General features: G+C 46.7%; 1 protein-coding gene across 12 annotated transcripts in view; it reads left to right on the top strand.

The window, feature by feature from the left end:
* Positions 1 to 15,010, top strand: part of ST7 (suppression of tumorigenicity 7) — a 614,758-nt gene that overhangs the window by 327,763 nt on the left and 271,985 nt on the right. For all 12 annotated transcript variants that reach the window (XM_085653135.1, XM_085653132.1, XM_085653133.1 and 9 more), the window contains exon 2: positions 3,220 to 3,302. In XM_085653135.1, the coding sequence (XP_085509261.1) occupies positions 3,220 to 3,302 (83 nt within the window). The remainder of the gene's footprint in view (positions 1 to 3,219; positions 3,303 to 15,010) is intronic.

Here is a 15,010-nt window from a genome sequence, read left to right as displayed (position 1 = left end):
CAGGACACTTCATACGAGGGTCTCATGCTGCAACACGCACACAGCGCCGCTAAGGCTCTCCTGGAAACTTTTGTGTTCCTGACTTACCGCAACAGGGAACCAGCTCACCTCGGTCCCTTGGGGATAAGTTACTTCAGAGCACAGCAAAGTCCTTTCAAGCAGGGGGATACAGCACATAGCAAAATCCCTTTTGCCTTTCCATGGTTAAAACAGCAAACTGCAGTCCAGCCCCAGAACACACAGCAAGCGTCAGTCCTTTTCTTCAGTTGTTTCTTCCTTGTCAAAGGTTCCTCTTGACCACGAAGTAGATCCAGTCTTGTTCAATCTTGGTCAAGCCATTCTCCAAAGTTCAGGGGCTTCAGCTCTCATAGTTATACCCCTCAATGGCTTTGAAGTCTTTGTGTTCAGGGGCACTGACCTCTGTTAAAACCAGTTCAGAGTGCCTCCCTGCCAGTGACACCTTCTTCCTTTGATTAGTGGGGGTCTGGTTTCTCAATCACTCAGCAGGAGATGGGACAATTATTTTATAGCAGCAACGCAGGCCTCTTCACCTCTAGGGGCTACTCCTTCCCCTACACTCCAGATGCAGGTACGCCTGTTGCTGTCTCACCTCCTCCCCTAGGTCAAGATATTCCCCAGATCCTATCTCTTTCAAATCCAGAGAGTCAATCCACAATTAGGCAGAGACGCACAGAAATGTTAGAGCACAAAAACACAGCCACTTCTAAAAGAGTGGCTTCTAAACACACAGTGCAAAAACCACCTTCATAAAAAGATGTGTTATTACATTGTGAGTTTAGGCACACTAAACTTCACCTTTCCATCTTAAGCCTTTGGGAAGATAGGCTGGAAAACAGATTACACAGCTATTCCATTCTATCCTATGGGCAAGATGGCCTTTCAACTTTGAAAAATGAAATGGAGATTATTTCACTGTCAGGACATGGTACACACCTTAGTACATGTCCTACCTTTCACGTGCACTGCACCCTGCCCAGGGGGTAGCCTGGACCTATCATAGGGGTGTCTGATGTGCATAGAAAGGGAAGGGTACCGTCTGGCAAGTGAGTGCACTAGTCAGAACAACATGGCAGTTTAACAAACTGCGCGCAGGCACTGCAATGGCAGGCCTGAGTTCCCTTTTTAAGGCTACTTGTGTGGGTGGCACAATTAGTGTTGCAGGCCCCCTAGTAGAATTTGCATTACCAGCTCTGGCTCACATAGTGCACTTTACTAGGGACTTTCCTAGTAAGACTGGACAACCAATTACCATTGCACTTTATACAGGGAGCACTTGCACTTTGACACTGTTAAGCAGTGGCAAAGTGTCCAAAGCATCTCAGTTGGTAACAGCATGTCAGGAAAAAGGTGTAGGGAGAAAGCAAAAAGTTTAGGGAACTTTAGCCAAAAAGGGCCAAGTACTACAGTCTATCAAACCATATTGAGAAGAAGTGAAACAAATATAAAAGTCTCAGGACAACTTTCGTCGTAGTGTTGATCTTTCCTATCCAGGAAATTTCAAGTTTTCAAAATCTCGGTTTATAGTGGCAATCGGGAAGGGGGCTGTGGGGAGGGGGTGGGAATTGGCTTCAAATGGGGCTTTATGACATTGAGTGCATTTCGTCTGAGGCACTCAATGTGCTACTTAGTCCTTCAGAATGAGAGGGATTTTGCCAATTTTTCAGCCTCACCCTGTGGAAGAGATACAGTTAAGGTATCCAACTTCTCATAGGTGACTTTATATCATGAAACTAGCTTGAATGATTGCAAGAGGCGAAACACTGCCTGAGGGATAGAGAGCCTAGGGTGAGAAGAACATTGTTAGAATAGAGAGTGACCTCCTTATGCCCACGACGTCTTTGGATTGTCTGCTATGGCAGGCAAGGGGTTATATAAAGGGGGCAAACAAAAGTGTCGAGAGGGGACACTCTTGCCTGGTGCCCCTCTAAAGTCCAAATTAATTGGACTTGCAGCGATGAAGGGCAACTCTCACTGTGAGGTTAGAATAGTTAGTCAAGAGCATGATCCTAGGGGGCGTTCCCTCATCTTCATGGGGGTTCATCCCCATGCTAATGAACAAAACACTTTGCGCCCATATCCATAATACAATGTAGGTGCAGAGCAAAGACAAAAAGACCGCCAGGAAGAGCAGTGGGGAACTTCTGACCCTCTTTGCCCGCTTTGTGACTAACAGACGAGTTCGGTCACTCACTGCTGCTTTATTTTATAAAGTCATGCATCTATTTGTTTTGTGTTCATTAATAGGAAAGTGCAAAATCGGTTCCTTGTTGTCTAGTCCTTAATAGTGGTACTGGTTACTGTTAACTTGATCTCGCGGATCAGCTCCTTCCTGGCAGACTTTAATTGGAGATTTCCAGCATACAAAGCAAGGGGCTGTTTCTCATTTGTTAAAGGAAGAGGAAGTTAGTATTTTTAGTTTATCCCTCTCCTTCTTAGCTATCTTGAATGAATCCACCTCTTAGCGTCATCAAATTACCAGAATCTGACAATATCTTTACAAACACAGCTCGAATTGATGTTTTTCCCTATGTCCAGGTGGGTGGCTCGTGAGAGCAAGCCTTCATCAGCCTTTGAAACAGCATAATGAGCCAGTGGTAGGATAATCATGGAGTGCTTCATTAAAAAAAATTGTTTCTTCTTAATAAACTGTCCTTGTGTCCATTTAACAAATGGCCTTGGAAATGAACCTCCTGTCTGCAGAGCTACAGCCAACGCGCTGACCTGCTGCTGCAAAGGGTTTCACCTATTGTCATACGTGCCAGAAAATCTAATTCAGGCGGGAGACTTTCGTTATTTTTAAAATCCAGAATGCCTTTATTTTAGCTATCTCCCGCCTAAAATTGCCCTTTCCAATGTTCGTCATTGGGGAAATTAAATTGCCTCAATTCGTTTTTACTGTCCCCTCTTTCCTGGTTCGAAATGTTGGCATGTATGCATTGGGTGCAGTACAAGACTCTCCCATTGCTTTCGAAGCCGGGGGATTAGATCACCTCTCTTGTTATATAATTCAGAAATATGACGATCTAGAGTTTCTAGAAATGCCGACTCTCCAGAGTCAAAATCCTGCTTGCGCCACCATTTAAGTGAATCTGTTAATTTATTGACTTGCTTCTATTGTGTAGTGCAAATGTTCAGTATTCCCTCCGCAGTGTTCAAGGGCTCTTGAAATGTCTAATTTCTTTCTTATTTTCTTTGCAGTGAGCATGTTTTTGAACACTTTAACTCCCAAGTTCTATGTTGCCCTGACTGGCACGTCATCCTTAATCTCAGGACTTATTTTGGTAAGTATTGATACTGTCATTATTATTGTATAAATCATTGTAATGGGTTTCGTTAGTGTAGTGCTCAAGCTCTGCAAAAGTAAGCACATTCATTTTTGGCCATACCATGAGCCTAACATTTTGTATTAAAGGCAACTGTTCAGTGCACAAATACTAACAACGTAACTAAACACATGCTCTGTTTCATCATCTTAACGGGTACGACTTTTTCACGTTTTCTTGTACAACATAAGCATAATAATGCACAAAAACTAGTGCTCTTGTAGTATGAAAAGTATTATTTAAATACCAGTACAATGCAATATAGCAATTTGAATGTTATTCTGTTTTGTCTACTTGAATTGTTGTACCTTGGTGAGCCTTTCCTTCAATCCACGCATTGTTGCTAAATCGGAAAGATAAAGTGTTAATATAGCTCTGTGACCCACATTGGGTGTGCTCAGCCTATACCTTCTTTAAAATGAAGTAATACTTGCACTCCAAATATTAGTGTTTTTTTTTAAATGTGCACCATCAGGAAGTTAGGTACGGAATACACATGCCTCTGAATCTTTCACACAACACTTAGAACAAGGTTCCAGAATTCATGAAGAACAAAGCTGTGCTCAAGAATAAGCCAAGTATGAGGAATTGACTTCCTGTCTCCAACCGATGGAATGCTCTTATGAGCTCTGTACCAACCAGGATGCATGCATGGAATGCAAGACACCCGGAAACTGGATACAAACATTTAAAGAAATGAGAGAATTAGTTGAAGCGGGTGAGACCCCAGCTCAAATAATAATCACAATCCTTATTGGGGTGAACGGCAAAAGTCTCTAAACTTTGTGTTTAACCCTTTGGTAACTTGGCAAAACGCAGTCAAGCTTAACTTTGGGGTAATGCGTAAAGTATTTATGCAGTCTTTGAATAGTAATAAAGTGAAAAAACTGCACAAGAAATATCTCTTAACTATTTTGAAAAATTGAGAATAGTTTCATAAAATACTACCAAACGACGACAATCTAATAAGTAGAATCGGGAATATGAATTTTTTTAAGTTTCAATTTAAAATAGCACCAAAACGCATAAAACCCCAACTATTGTTATCCTGTCACGCTTGAATGGGAGAAAGTTAAAAGTTAAGGCCGACTGCAATTGAATGCCAGTTTGATACAGAAACCGGGTTCATCCCGCTGAAAAGTTTACTTTCTTATTTAGAAACTTTTATGGAGAAAAAGGTGGTCGTCGATGCGTCCTTGGCAGGGCAAGCTAGACCTTAGACCTAAATGGGCCTCAACGATGATAGATTGTTGAAGCGCAGAGCCCCGATGCAGTCTTTGACTAAGGCGAGAAACGTCGAGGGGCTAAAGTCTGTGTCCAGGAATACCTAGATGGTGATTAGCATCGGTCCTGATGAAGCAATCTACGTTCAAACTTAAACTTTTCTCTAAGTCGGAATCGACTTCAGTGGGGTAAACCGGCAAGTTGAGGCCGACTTGAGGTTCGATGACAACCGCTTCAGTCCCACTTCTTGCTGTTTGGGAACATGAGGAATATACTCTCACACAAGCGAAGGGTTTAGAACCTGGGGGGGGCACCTTCAGGATTTAGCACGCACTCCAACAGAGTTCAGCAGGAGGGTCCGTGGACATGTAAAATATTATATGTACATCTCCTACTTTATAAATACCATGCACCCAGCCCTATGGTCACTTAGTGCCTACCATTGAGGGTGATTTATTAGTATTAAAAAGGAAGGTTTAGCCCTGGCAAAATGTTTATTTTGCCAGGATAAAATGACAGTAAAAGACTGCACACCCAGGCTGCATTGGCAGGCCTGGAAACATGTTTTACAGTGGTACTATATTTTTATGCACAAACGTTCTGTAGACCACTAGTAGCATTTAATTTACAGGCCCTTGGTACAAGTAGTACCATATACTAGGCATGTAGAAGTACATTAAATGTGCCAGTTAAGGGTATGCCAGTTATAACATGTTAAGAGAAGGGGGGCATAAAGGCACTTTACTGCCGGTTAGCAGGAGTAAACATCCCAGGGTCCGCTGGCTAGCAAAAATGTGTTTAGAAAAAGAGGGTCAAATATGGTGGATTACCACACAAAAGATTAACATTTCAAACAAAATTATTCCAAACAAAAACAAGACAGTGAGGAACAACGAAGCTCAACCTTCTCCCCTAGGTACTTATGATGAACAAAAAGACCAAGCTAAATGAAATCTCAATTGTCCAGCATCATGTTAGTCAATTTGTTGTGTCCTAGAGGGAAAACTTATTAGGTGTTTTAACCTAGTTGGTGGCATACTTCATTATTGGGTTCCCTCCTAGGGGGCCGAATGCCTCCTAGGTGTGCTGCGACACCTGATACAGCGGAGCTGTATTATTTGGGGTAAACAAGTGAGTTTTAGTGGGTGTAAACCTTAAAACTAACTCCAGGATACTCGGTCAGGATAATTTTAATAAAGAGTTCCTGGGGCAGGATTAAAATCAAGTGTGGATGTGGAAGAGAAAAAATGATCTCACACATCCAAAGAAAGTGAAATGGTCTACATGTTTTCAGCCAATCAATTCTGTGTCAGGAGGCTTTCTTCAGGACCAGTGCTGCTAGGGCTGAAAGCGACCCTAAGCATATGTAGCGCAAGCACACACCCTAAGGTGTGCGTAAGTGAGGGTGGATTTGTAACTTACAATTTGTACCTAAAACAAATTATCTGAAAAGAAATTGAGACAAGACATACATAACAATGCGACAAACATCAATCATTATCTGTGGTTACAGAGTGCGGCGCAGAGTGTGAATTGTCCTGCACCAACAACCTTGTGCCACTGGCTTACATTTTAATGACCAACCATTGTGCCGCACACAAGGTTGCAACAAAAGTCTGAAGACTAAAGCAGAAAAACAAAATGCAAAATGGATATCTGCACAAGAACCTAAATGCAGAATGGTCTTTTTAATGATTCGTTTATCATTTTTACAAGGTACTGATGCCAACTATGCTTAAATGAAAATGAATACATTTAATATTATGACCTGGCTTTTAGCAATCTGTCGGCAGCCATCCTCGGTTTTTAGGTCTCGCCTGACCCAGCGCATGCGCTGGTCTGGCGAGACTTTTTGAGAGGGCTCCAAAAAGTGCTACCAGGCCAGCCTAGAGCTACAGTGCATGTGCGCGGGTGCGCGCACCGCACTTTACCGCGATAACTTTCACTTTCGCGGCCGCTTTGATGTTTGATCGTGATCGCGATCACTTTCGTGGCCGCACGGCCGCTTTGCATAGCCAATAGGTCTCGCTTTTGGGACCTTCTAAGTATTTAGTTATGAAACTGTTGCATGGCTAAACACATAAGGTCCCAAAGGCGAGACCTATTGGCTATGCCAATGCTTGTTTGACCTTGTAATCTTGCAAGAAGACTATGCTTTTTGAATGGTGATTATTCGCAAATAATTGACAGTGTTGCAGCACAGATGGTGTGGTAATTAGGCCTGGGTGAAATATAGTATACACTCGTGGAATTAGCAGATAGCTAAATTTGTTTAATTTGAAATATTCATGAAAATTAACATTGCACAATTTTCATGATTTATGTTTGTGGGAGCAGAAGATATGTTGCTGAAAAGGCATGTCCTGCTAAAAATGAAGTTTCTTGGAGGTAACTTGTATTTTTACGCGTGTGTAAACTTTACACAAGATACCAGCAAACCTCATTTCATACATTCACGTAAACGGTAATCTCACAGAATGTTATGAAAAAATTAACAATTTGGCCCATCACTGTAATGTGTAATGTGGTGCAAGGGGTATTGTAGGAACAGATTTTATTTAAGGCACACCTCTTACTTTCTGGATTGGACGTGTCGGCAAGTTGACTTGTTGGTTAAATGTCTATTGCTCTTATTTTGCCAGTAAAACCTGCCTCACATTGACCACCTATTGTCCTACAAATTAAGCACAGAGTTACCCAGTTTCGCATCTTCATACTTTATGGAGGCACCTTGCCCCCGACCATAAGAGGTGTCTCTCCAAGGTATAGAAATCTCCCTGTAAAGAATCATGGTGGACCCCTTAGTTGTAAAGCTAAATTTGGAGACAATGGCTTTATTTGTACTGATTTCGTAAGCGAAATACCTTGAGACTAATTTGTTACAGCTTTCAGTTTATATCTAGGACATCTCGTCACAGGCAACAAAACCGAGTTTATCTATTGAGTTCACATTCCCACTGGAACACGCTGTAACCAATATCTCCTTCACCACATAGGCAGCCGCTAACAAGCTGTTCCCATCTCGGTACATGTGTTAGTGATTAATTTAAACTGGACAGGTTTTTTTTATTTTTAAACCTAGTAGCCTTGAGGCTCTCTGGGGCTGAATTCTAACATTTTATATTTGAACACAATTTCCATAACTCAAAACCAATGCTTGTCATTTTGTGCAGTTTCGGGTGACAAACAATCAGGTACACACAATTTCTTGACCCTTCTCAGCCTCTTGGCCTAATGTGACATGTGAATATTTCAATTAGCTTGGACTATTTGGAACAGGAGGCATTGGAGCGTTCTGGGTGATTAGCTGTTTTCCTTTTAATATGCCAGTTCATTTTAGGTCAGGGCTGACGTAGATCAGTGCAGTGATCCCCATAAGCTGCAGCTCCCGGAGGACATTTTGCATAATTCACAAATCTGACACACCTGCCAATGTCTTGGTTGATGCAAATGTTGTTCTATCCGCCTGGAGTTCTGGTGCAGGTCGGTGAGACTTGGATCTGTGACAGACGGATATAGGAAAACAGACACAGTGCCTACTAGAAATATGTCACACCAGTTACTGCAGTCAGATCATCCGCCTTACAATCCCCCAATAGGCTACAGACTGATCATATATAAACATAACCGGGTGGAAAAAATAAAATATGTTCAGTGTAGCAAAAAGAACAGCCAGATGCCTCTTTGTGGTTGATGCAATCCCCTCAAAGCTCAAAATACATTTAGTTGGGAGCATACTGCATTATATATTCTAATCTGAATTATTGATACATTATCGCTGTAGTTTTGCTAATTCAAAAAGAATTGTAATGGCTTTAAATTTCAGAATACTGTTGGGTAAAGATGGTTGTTGCTAACTGTGTATTTACTTTACATTGCATACTTTTATTCCAGCTTCGTTAGATTCCTTAGTTAATCGTAGACCATGACTGTGCTAGCCAGTACAACCGATTTTGAATAATAAAAGTTAAAAGTAGTTTAAATATGGGATGTGCCTTGCAAATGGCCAGATAAACAAGTTAAGTGGGTGAGTGATCACATTGGAGGAGGTGATGGAAGCTAAAGTGTGAAGGATCTAGATTCTGGAGAGTCAGCAAGCTCTTAGCAAAATGGAAGGGTGAAGCATAATCAATCGTTAGAGAGAGTAGAGCACTGACCCTCATGAGAGAAATATTGGAAAACTAGGTTGGAGTGTAGCCGGCCATGATACCCACCCTCCTCCCTGTATCTCTTCCGTAAGCAGAAGGTGCAGACCCTTGTTCTTTTATATCCAGCTGGCTAGTGGCCTCTCTTGACAAAGGTTCAGAGGAGAAATCCTTTCAAGTGGACACAATACTCGTGTAGAACAAGAAGAGGCAAGACCACGAGGCTGGAACAAAGGGTGACCATCATTGTGCAGCTTACTAACAGAGTTCTGGAGGCAAGCTGAGGAGGAAGGAGCGCTGGACTACCAAGTGGTAGTAGTTTCTTAACTTAGCAGCACTGTTTCTTAAATTGGTGTTCAAATTGGTCTTGAACCAAAACATTCTGAACAATTTCAACATGAAATTGCTTACCTGGCTGCCTCGACAATGGTCGATATGAGTAGCATGAAGTAGCCTTTTAATCAAGTTATGAGTGACTAACGTATTGATGGGGGTAATTCTCCAGGGCTCTGGGTTTCCTTGTTCATGGACCTGAGGTATGGAGCAAGGATGTTCGCATATTCTTTATAAAATAGACTACCCCGGCCATCTGGGCCGGGAGCCTTTCCACTAGGCATACTGTGGATTACCTGGGTAATATCCTCTTCGAACTGTATGTCCAGATGTTAAGGGATTGTGTTGGATTTACGGATGTGTAATTTTATGGGTATGTTATTTTAAAGGATTTATATGATTTAAAATCATTTATTTTTATGAATAGTAGCATAAAAATACTGTTGAGACTATGAGGAAAATGAAAGACCGTTAGCCTCTGATTTAAGAACAAGTTACAGAGCAAAATCTTAACTCGTTCTTTGTAGGCAAATTGTGATGGTTTTATCTGAAAGAAACACGTTAGTTAGATTCCTTACCTTAGAATATCCCCAGGTGTCTGGCTGGATCCTGAAAGATTTTTCTTCAGCAATACCCTTGCGTGTCGCTAGGCGTCGTCTGCGGCTCCACGTCTGTTGTCGGCATTGTGATCGCCGGGATGACGTCGTCGGAGTACTTAGACGCCGCCCTTGCGCCCTGACGTCAGTTCTTCTTTTTTCCGCGCCAGTAAGCGCAGATCCAGGAAGAGCATACCCTTTAGTCACTTTTTGACTAAACTTTTTGGACTTTTTTGGTTCCTCTTTCGAGTCGACCTCGACTCCTGGTGCCGGTAGGGATGCCCGGTTTCAAGCCGTGCGACGCCTGTCACCGACTGATGTCGGTTATGGATCACCACCGTCAGTGTCTCTACTGCCTTGGGGCCGACAATGATGCCGAGTCGTGCCCCGACTGCCGGGCCTTGACCTCGAAGGCTAGGCGGGAGCGGTCCCGCAAGCTCCTCGAGATCCGGCAGTCAGCTCCGTGCCGTTCCAGGTCCCAGTCGAGGAGGAGGTCGAGGGAGTGGTCGCGGAGCCGCAGCCATCACTGCTTGTCGGGTTTGAAGTCCTCGCATTCAGGTAAGTAGAGGCACTGTAGTCGAAGAGGCGACATCGCTCTTCTGACTCCCCTCGCCGGTTGCGCGACTCGGCTGAGGGTTCGGGTGGCACCACCCGCGCGGTTCCGTCTGAGCCCCAGGAGTCGCATCTGGCCCCATACCCTCCGGTCCCTGGGCCTAATGCGACTCAGGCCGAGATCCGGGACTTCCTCGTGGCCATGAGGAGTCTCGCTCCACCGTCGCGGCCTGCCGGCGTGCCTTCGGGCCCCGCAGGCCTGACTGGGAGGCCTAGCGAGCTGGTGGCTCCGGCCCGGTGCCGTCGTCTACTTCGGTCCCGACGCCGCAGGCCCCCGTGGGATCCAGGCCTGGATCCCGGTCGACGCCGGTTGATCTCATGACCCCTCCACCAGCACCAACCACTATGGTGCCGCCCCCCGCGCCGTCTACGGATGACGTCGTCCCCAGGTTCAGTCTGGGTCCGGTGTCGGAGCGGCGCCGCCCGGCGCCATCTCCGGCGCCAATGGATGAGCAATTCATCTACCGCCTGGCTCCGACCTTTCAGCCTGTCTACCAGGAGTTGGATGACGGGGACGACTGGGAGGGGTCTGAGGACCCTCTGGCACAGCAGTGCCAGTTTGATCAGGACTGGGCAGAAGAGCTGGGGGATGCCAGTGGTCTCGACACCTCCCCTGACACTGGCTTCATCTCCTCCCTCCATGGCTACAGAGGAGGGTGCTACCTATTCTGTGGTGCTGCGCAGGGCTGCCGAAGCCCTTCATCTGGAGCTGCCTGCAGTGGCCGTGAGGACTAACCTCCTTACTGAAGTGCTTAAACCACCAGTAAGCTCTTTGGAGCCTCTACTGCAGTTCAATGAAGCACTGACTGATGTTATGATGGGCACCTGGTCCAAGCCCTCCACAGTCACTCCAGTGGACCGGACCGGAACGTGACCAGGCGCCACCGCCCTGCACCGGGCGACCCCAGCTTTGTCGGTGCACCCCACCCCTGAGAGCCTGGTTATCCAGGCCTCTACGTCCCAGACTGCCTTCCCGTCCGCTCCTCCGGATCGGGAATCCTAAAGGTTGGAACAGTTTGGGGAGAAGCTGTTTTCCTCCCTTAGTTTGGGGTTGCGGTCTATCAACACCGCGTGCCTTTTGGACCGTTACACCCACTCCTTGTGGGATACTGTGGCGGACGTGCTGCCCCAGTGTCCGGAGGAGGCCCGGACAAGGCTCGCCCAGGCTCTTGCTGAGGGGCGGGATGCAGCACGGTACTCTATGCGATGTGGGCTTGACACCACAGACTCGCTGGGTAGGGCGATTGCGACGACGGTGGCGATTCGTCGCCACGCCTGGCTAAGATCCACAAATTTCCCCGGGGATGTCCAGAGCACCCTCATGGACATGCCCTTTGATGGCCGTCACCTTTTTGGCGACAAAGCGGATAGTGCGCTGGAGCGCTTTAAGGACTCCAGGGCTACTCTCTCGGCCCCGCGCCCGCAAACTTCCGCTTTTTGCCCCTTTCGTGGCCAAGGAAGGGGCACCCCCACACGTCCGTCTAGCCACAGGCCGTAGAACCAGCCTCAACGCTGTCGTGGATGTGGATTCCGCCAAGGCGGAGCAGGGGGACAGAGAGCCGGTCAGCCCGCATCTGCCTCAAAGCCTTCCTAGTCCGAGCTTTCAGGCCCATTTCACGCCAGTGGGAGGCAGGGTTCGCCATCACCTGCTCCACTTGCGTACCATCACGTCAGACAGGTGGGTGCTGCAAATCATCCGAAGGGGCTACTCCCTACCCTTCGAGGCGACCCCCTCCAGCCATGCCACCGCAGTACCGCCGCATGTTCGGGGATCACTTGCAACTTCTGCAGGAGGAAGTTACGGCCCTCTTGGCCAAGGGGGCCATCGAGCGCGTTCCTGGCCCAGAAGTAGGACAGGGTTGTTATTCCCACTACTTTTTGGTTTCCAAGAAGGGCAAAGGGGGTCTATGTCCTATCTTGGACCTCAGGAGCGTCAACGCCTTCCTCCGGAAGGAGAAGTTCAAGATGCTCACCTTAGCTCAGGTTCTGGCTGCCCTAGATCCTGGAGACTGGATGGTAGCGTTGGACTTGCAGGACGCATATTTCCACATCTCCGTCCTGCCGGCCCACCGGCGTTACCTGCGGTTCACGGAAGTACACAAGCACTTTCAGTTTACCGTGCTCCCCTTCGGCCTCACCAGTGCCTCTCGGGTGTTCACGAAAGTGATGGCGGTGGTCGCAGCTCATCTGCGCAGATTAGGGGTTCCAGTCTTCCCCTATCTCGACGACTGGTTGTTAAAGGCAGGCTCGCCCCAGGCAGTCGTCTTCCACCTCCAGACTACGGCCGACCTCCTGCATTTGCTGGGGTTCTCCATCAACATGCCGAAGTCACATCTGAGTCCCTCCCAGAAGCTCCTTTTCATCGGAGCGGTTCTGGACTCGGTGAAGTTTCGGATCAATCCTCCGGAACAGCGGGTTCAGGATATTCAGGCTCTGATTCCGATCTTTCAGCCTTTATCCCGAGTTTTGGTCAGGTTGGTGCTGTGGCTGCTGGGTTTGATGGCCTCCTGCATCCTGCTGGTACATCACGCCAGGTGGCGGATGCGGGCTCTGCAGTGGGACCTGAAGTTCCAGTGGGCTCAACATCGGGGCAACCTGTTCGACCACGTCCTGATCTCGGAGGGCACTGCAAGGCAGTTGCAGTGGTGGCTCACGGACCGCGATTGGGTCAGTGGCAGATCCCTCTCCCTACCCCAACCGGAGCACATAGTGGTGACGGATGCGTACCTCCTGGGATGGGGGGGGCCACATGAGAGAGGCGGAGATCAGAGGCCTCTGGTCTCCGGCGGATTCCCAGCTCCATATCAACCTATTGGAGCTGCGGGCGATCCGGCTTGCACTGAAGGCATTCCTTCCCTCTGTTCGGGGAAGTGTAGTGCAGATGTTCACCGACAACACCACCGCCATGTGGTATTGCAACAAACAGGGCGGGGTGGGGTAGTGGACCCTTTGTCAGGAGGCTCTGCTCCTCTGGACATGGCTGGAACATCAGGGCATCACCCTGGTGGTTCAACACCTGGCGGGCTCTCTGAACGCCAGGGCGGACGAACTCGGCCGCCGGTGCATGATGGATCACGAATGGCGTCTGAACTCGAACGTGGCGCAAGGCCTCTTTCGGCAGTGGGGAGAGCCTTGGTTAGATCTATTCGCCACCAAAGAGAATGCGCAATGTCATCAGTTCTGCGTGTTGGAATTTCCAAGGCGGCACTCGCTCGGAGACGCTTTTCGTCGCGAGTGGAGTTGCGGTCTGTTGTACGCCTTTCCGCCCATACCACTTCTGCCCAGAGTGCTGAAGAAGATCAGGCGCGACCGGGCCCATGTCATCCTTGTGGCTCCGGATTGGGCACGAAGATACTGGTATCCCGAGCTACTCAGTCTATCAATCGATCCCCCGATTCGCCTGCCTCTACAGGAGGACCTTCTGTCACAGCAGCAGGGGACGGTCCTCCACCCGAACCTGTCCAGCCTCCACCTCCATACGGGGAGATTGAGCGACGACCGTTCATGCCATTTGACTTGCCTCCTGAAGTCTATGATGTCATTCTGGCAGCCAGGCGTCCCTCCACTAAAACGGTATACGCCTGCAGGTGGAACAAATTTGTGGCATGGTGCTGTGGATCCCCTTTCCGCCCCTCTTTCAGAAGTTCTCCTCTTTCTTCTTTCCCTGGCCCAGCAGGGCTCTGCTCTGGGCACCCTCAAGGGATATCGTTCAGCTGTTTCTGCTTTCTTACGGCTTCCTGATCAGCCTTCTCTTTTCAAGTCCCCTGTTGTTGCTCGATTCTTTAAAGGCATTACTTGTATGTTTCCTCATGTCCCTTTCGTAATACCTCAGTGGGACTTGAACCTGGTGTTAACCTATCTGATGTGCGCTCCTTTTGAGCCACTTCATTATTGTCCTCTCCTTCTTCGGACTCTTAAGACGGGTGAGTGAGCTCCAGGCTCTTTCTGGTGTTGGCTGGTTTTGTGGAACGTCACATTTTTTATGTGATACCTATATTTGAGACCTCAGTGTTATAAACGTTATTTATTTGGCAACCAGTTCAATAAATTCCATAAAACGCTCTAACACTTGGGTACCCACCTCAAATCTAGTATGTGTAGGAATGAGTGGGGAATATTTTACTCTCAGGTACCCAAATCCCTGACTATTCTTTTAAAAAAAAGCATTTCTACAACCATGTTGATGCTGCATCAGCAGTTATTTGCATACAAGTGTGATTTTACGAGCAAACATTGTTTTGGCCCTAAATATGATGTGTGTTTCCACACTCCTTCTCATGTTACGCAGAAGTGTGATTTTGTATCTGAATGTGTTACCGCAAATGCTGCTTACTTTTCCCATAGGCTTAGTTTGCATACGATATTCTTTTATAATCTGTCTTTGATGAATGTTTAATATTGCTCAAATGTATGTATTTGTATCATCTACTTTTTATGGTCTATATTGACCGAAATAAAGTTTGTTGAATGGCATACGATATGCTGTTTTCTTTGGGGATGGTAGAAGCCAAAACAAACTTCTGGTTTGGCATGAAAAGGCCTTGCCTAGTCACAGTAAAAAGCCACACATTTCAAAACTTTTGTCACAGCTGTATATAACCCAGACTGTGTTGTGGATATAAAGAAACACAAGCTAATGAAAATATTTGATAGCCCAGCACACTGAAAGAATTTTAAAGTCTACTTAGGTGCAAAATGCCAAAACACATTTATTCCTTAGAAAGTTATATAAAAAAGAAAAATCCATGGAATGAAC

The sequence above is a fragment of the Triturus cristatus genome, chromosome 4_1, assembly GCF_964204655.1.
Source record: "Triturus cristatus chromosome 4_1, aTriCri1.1, whole genome shotgun sequence".
In the NCBI taxonomy this organism is placed as follows: domain Eukaryota; kingdom Metazoa; phylum Chordata; class Amphibia; order Caudata; family Salamandridae; genus Triturus; species Triturus cristatus.
This window is presented reverse-complemented; position numbering and strand designations above follow the sequence as displayed.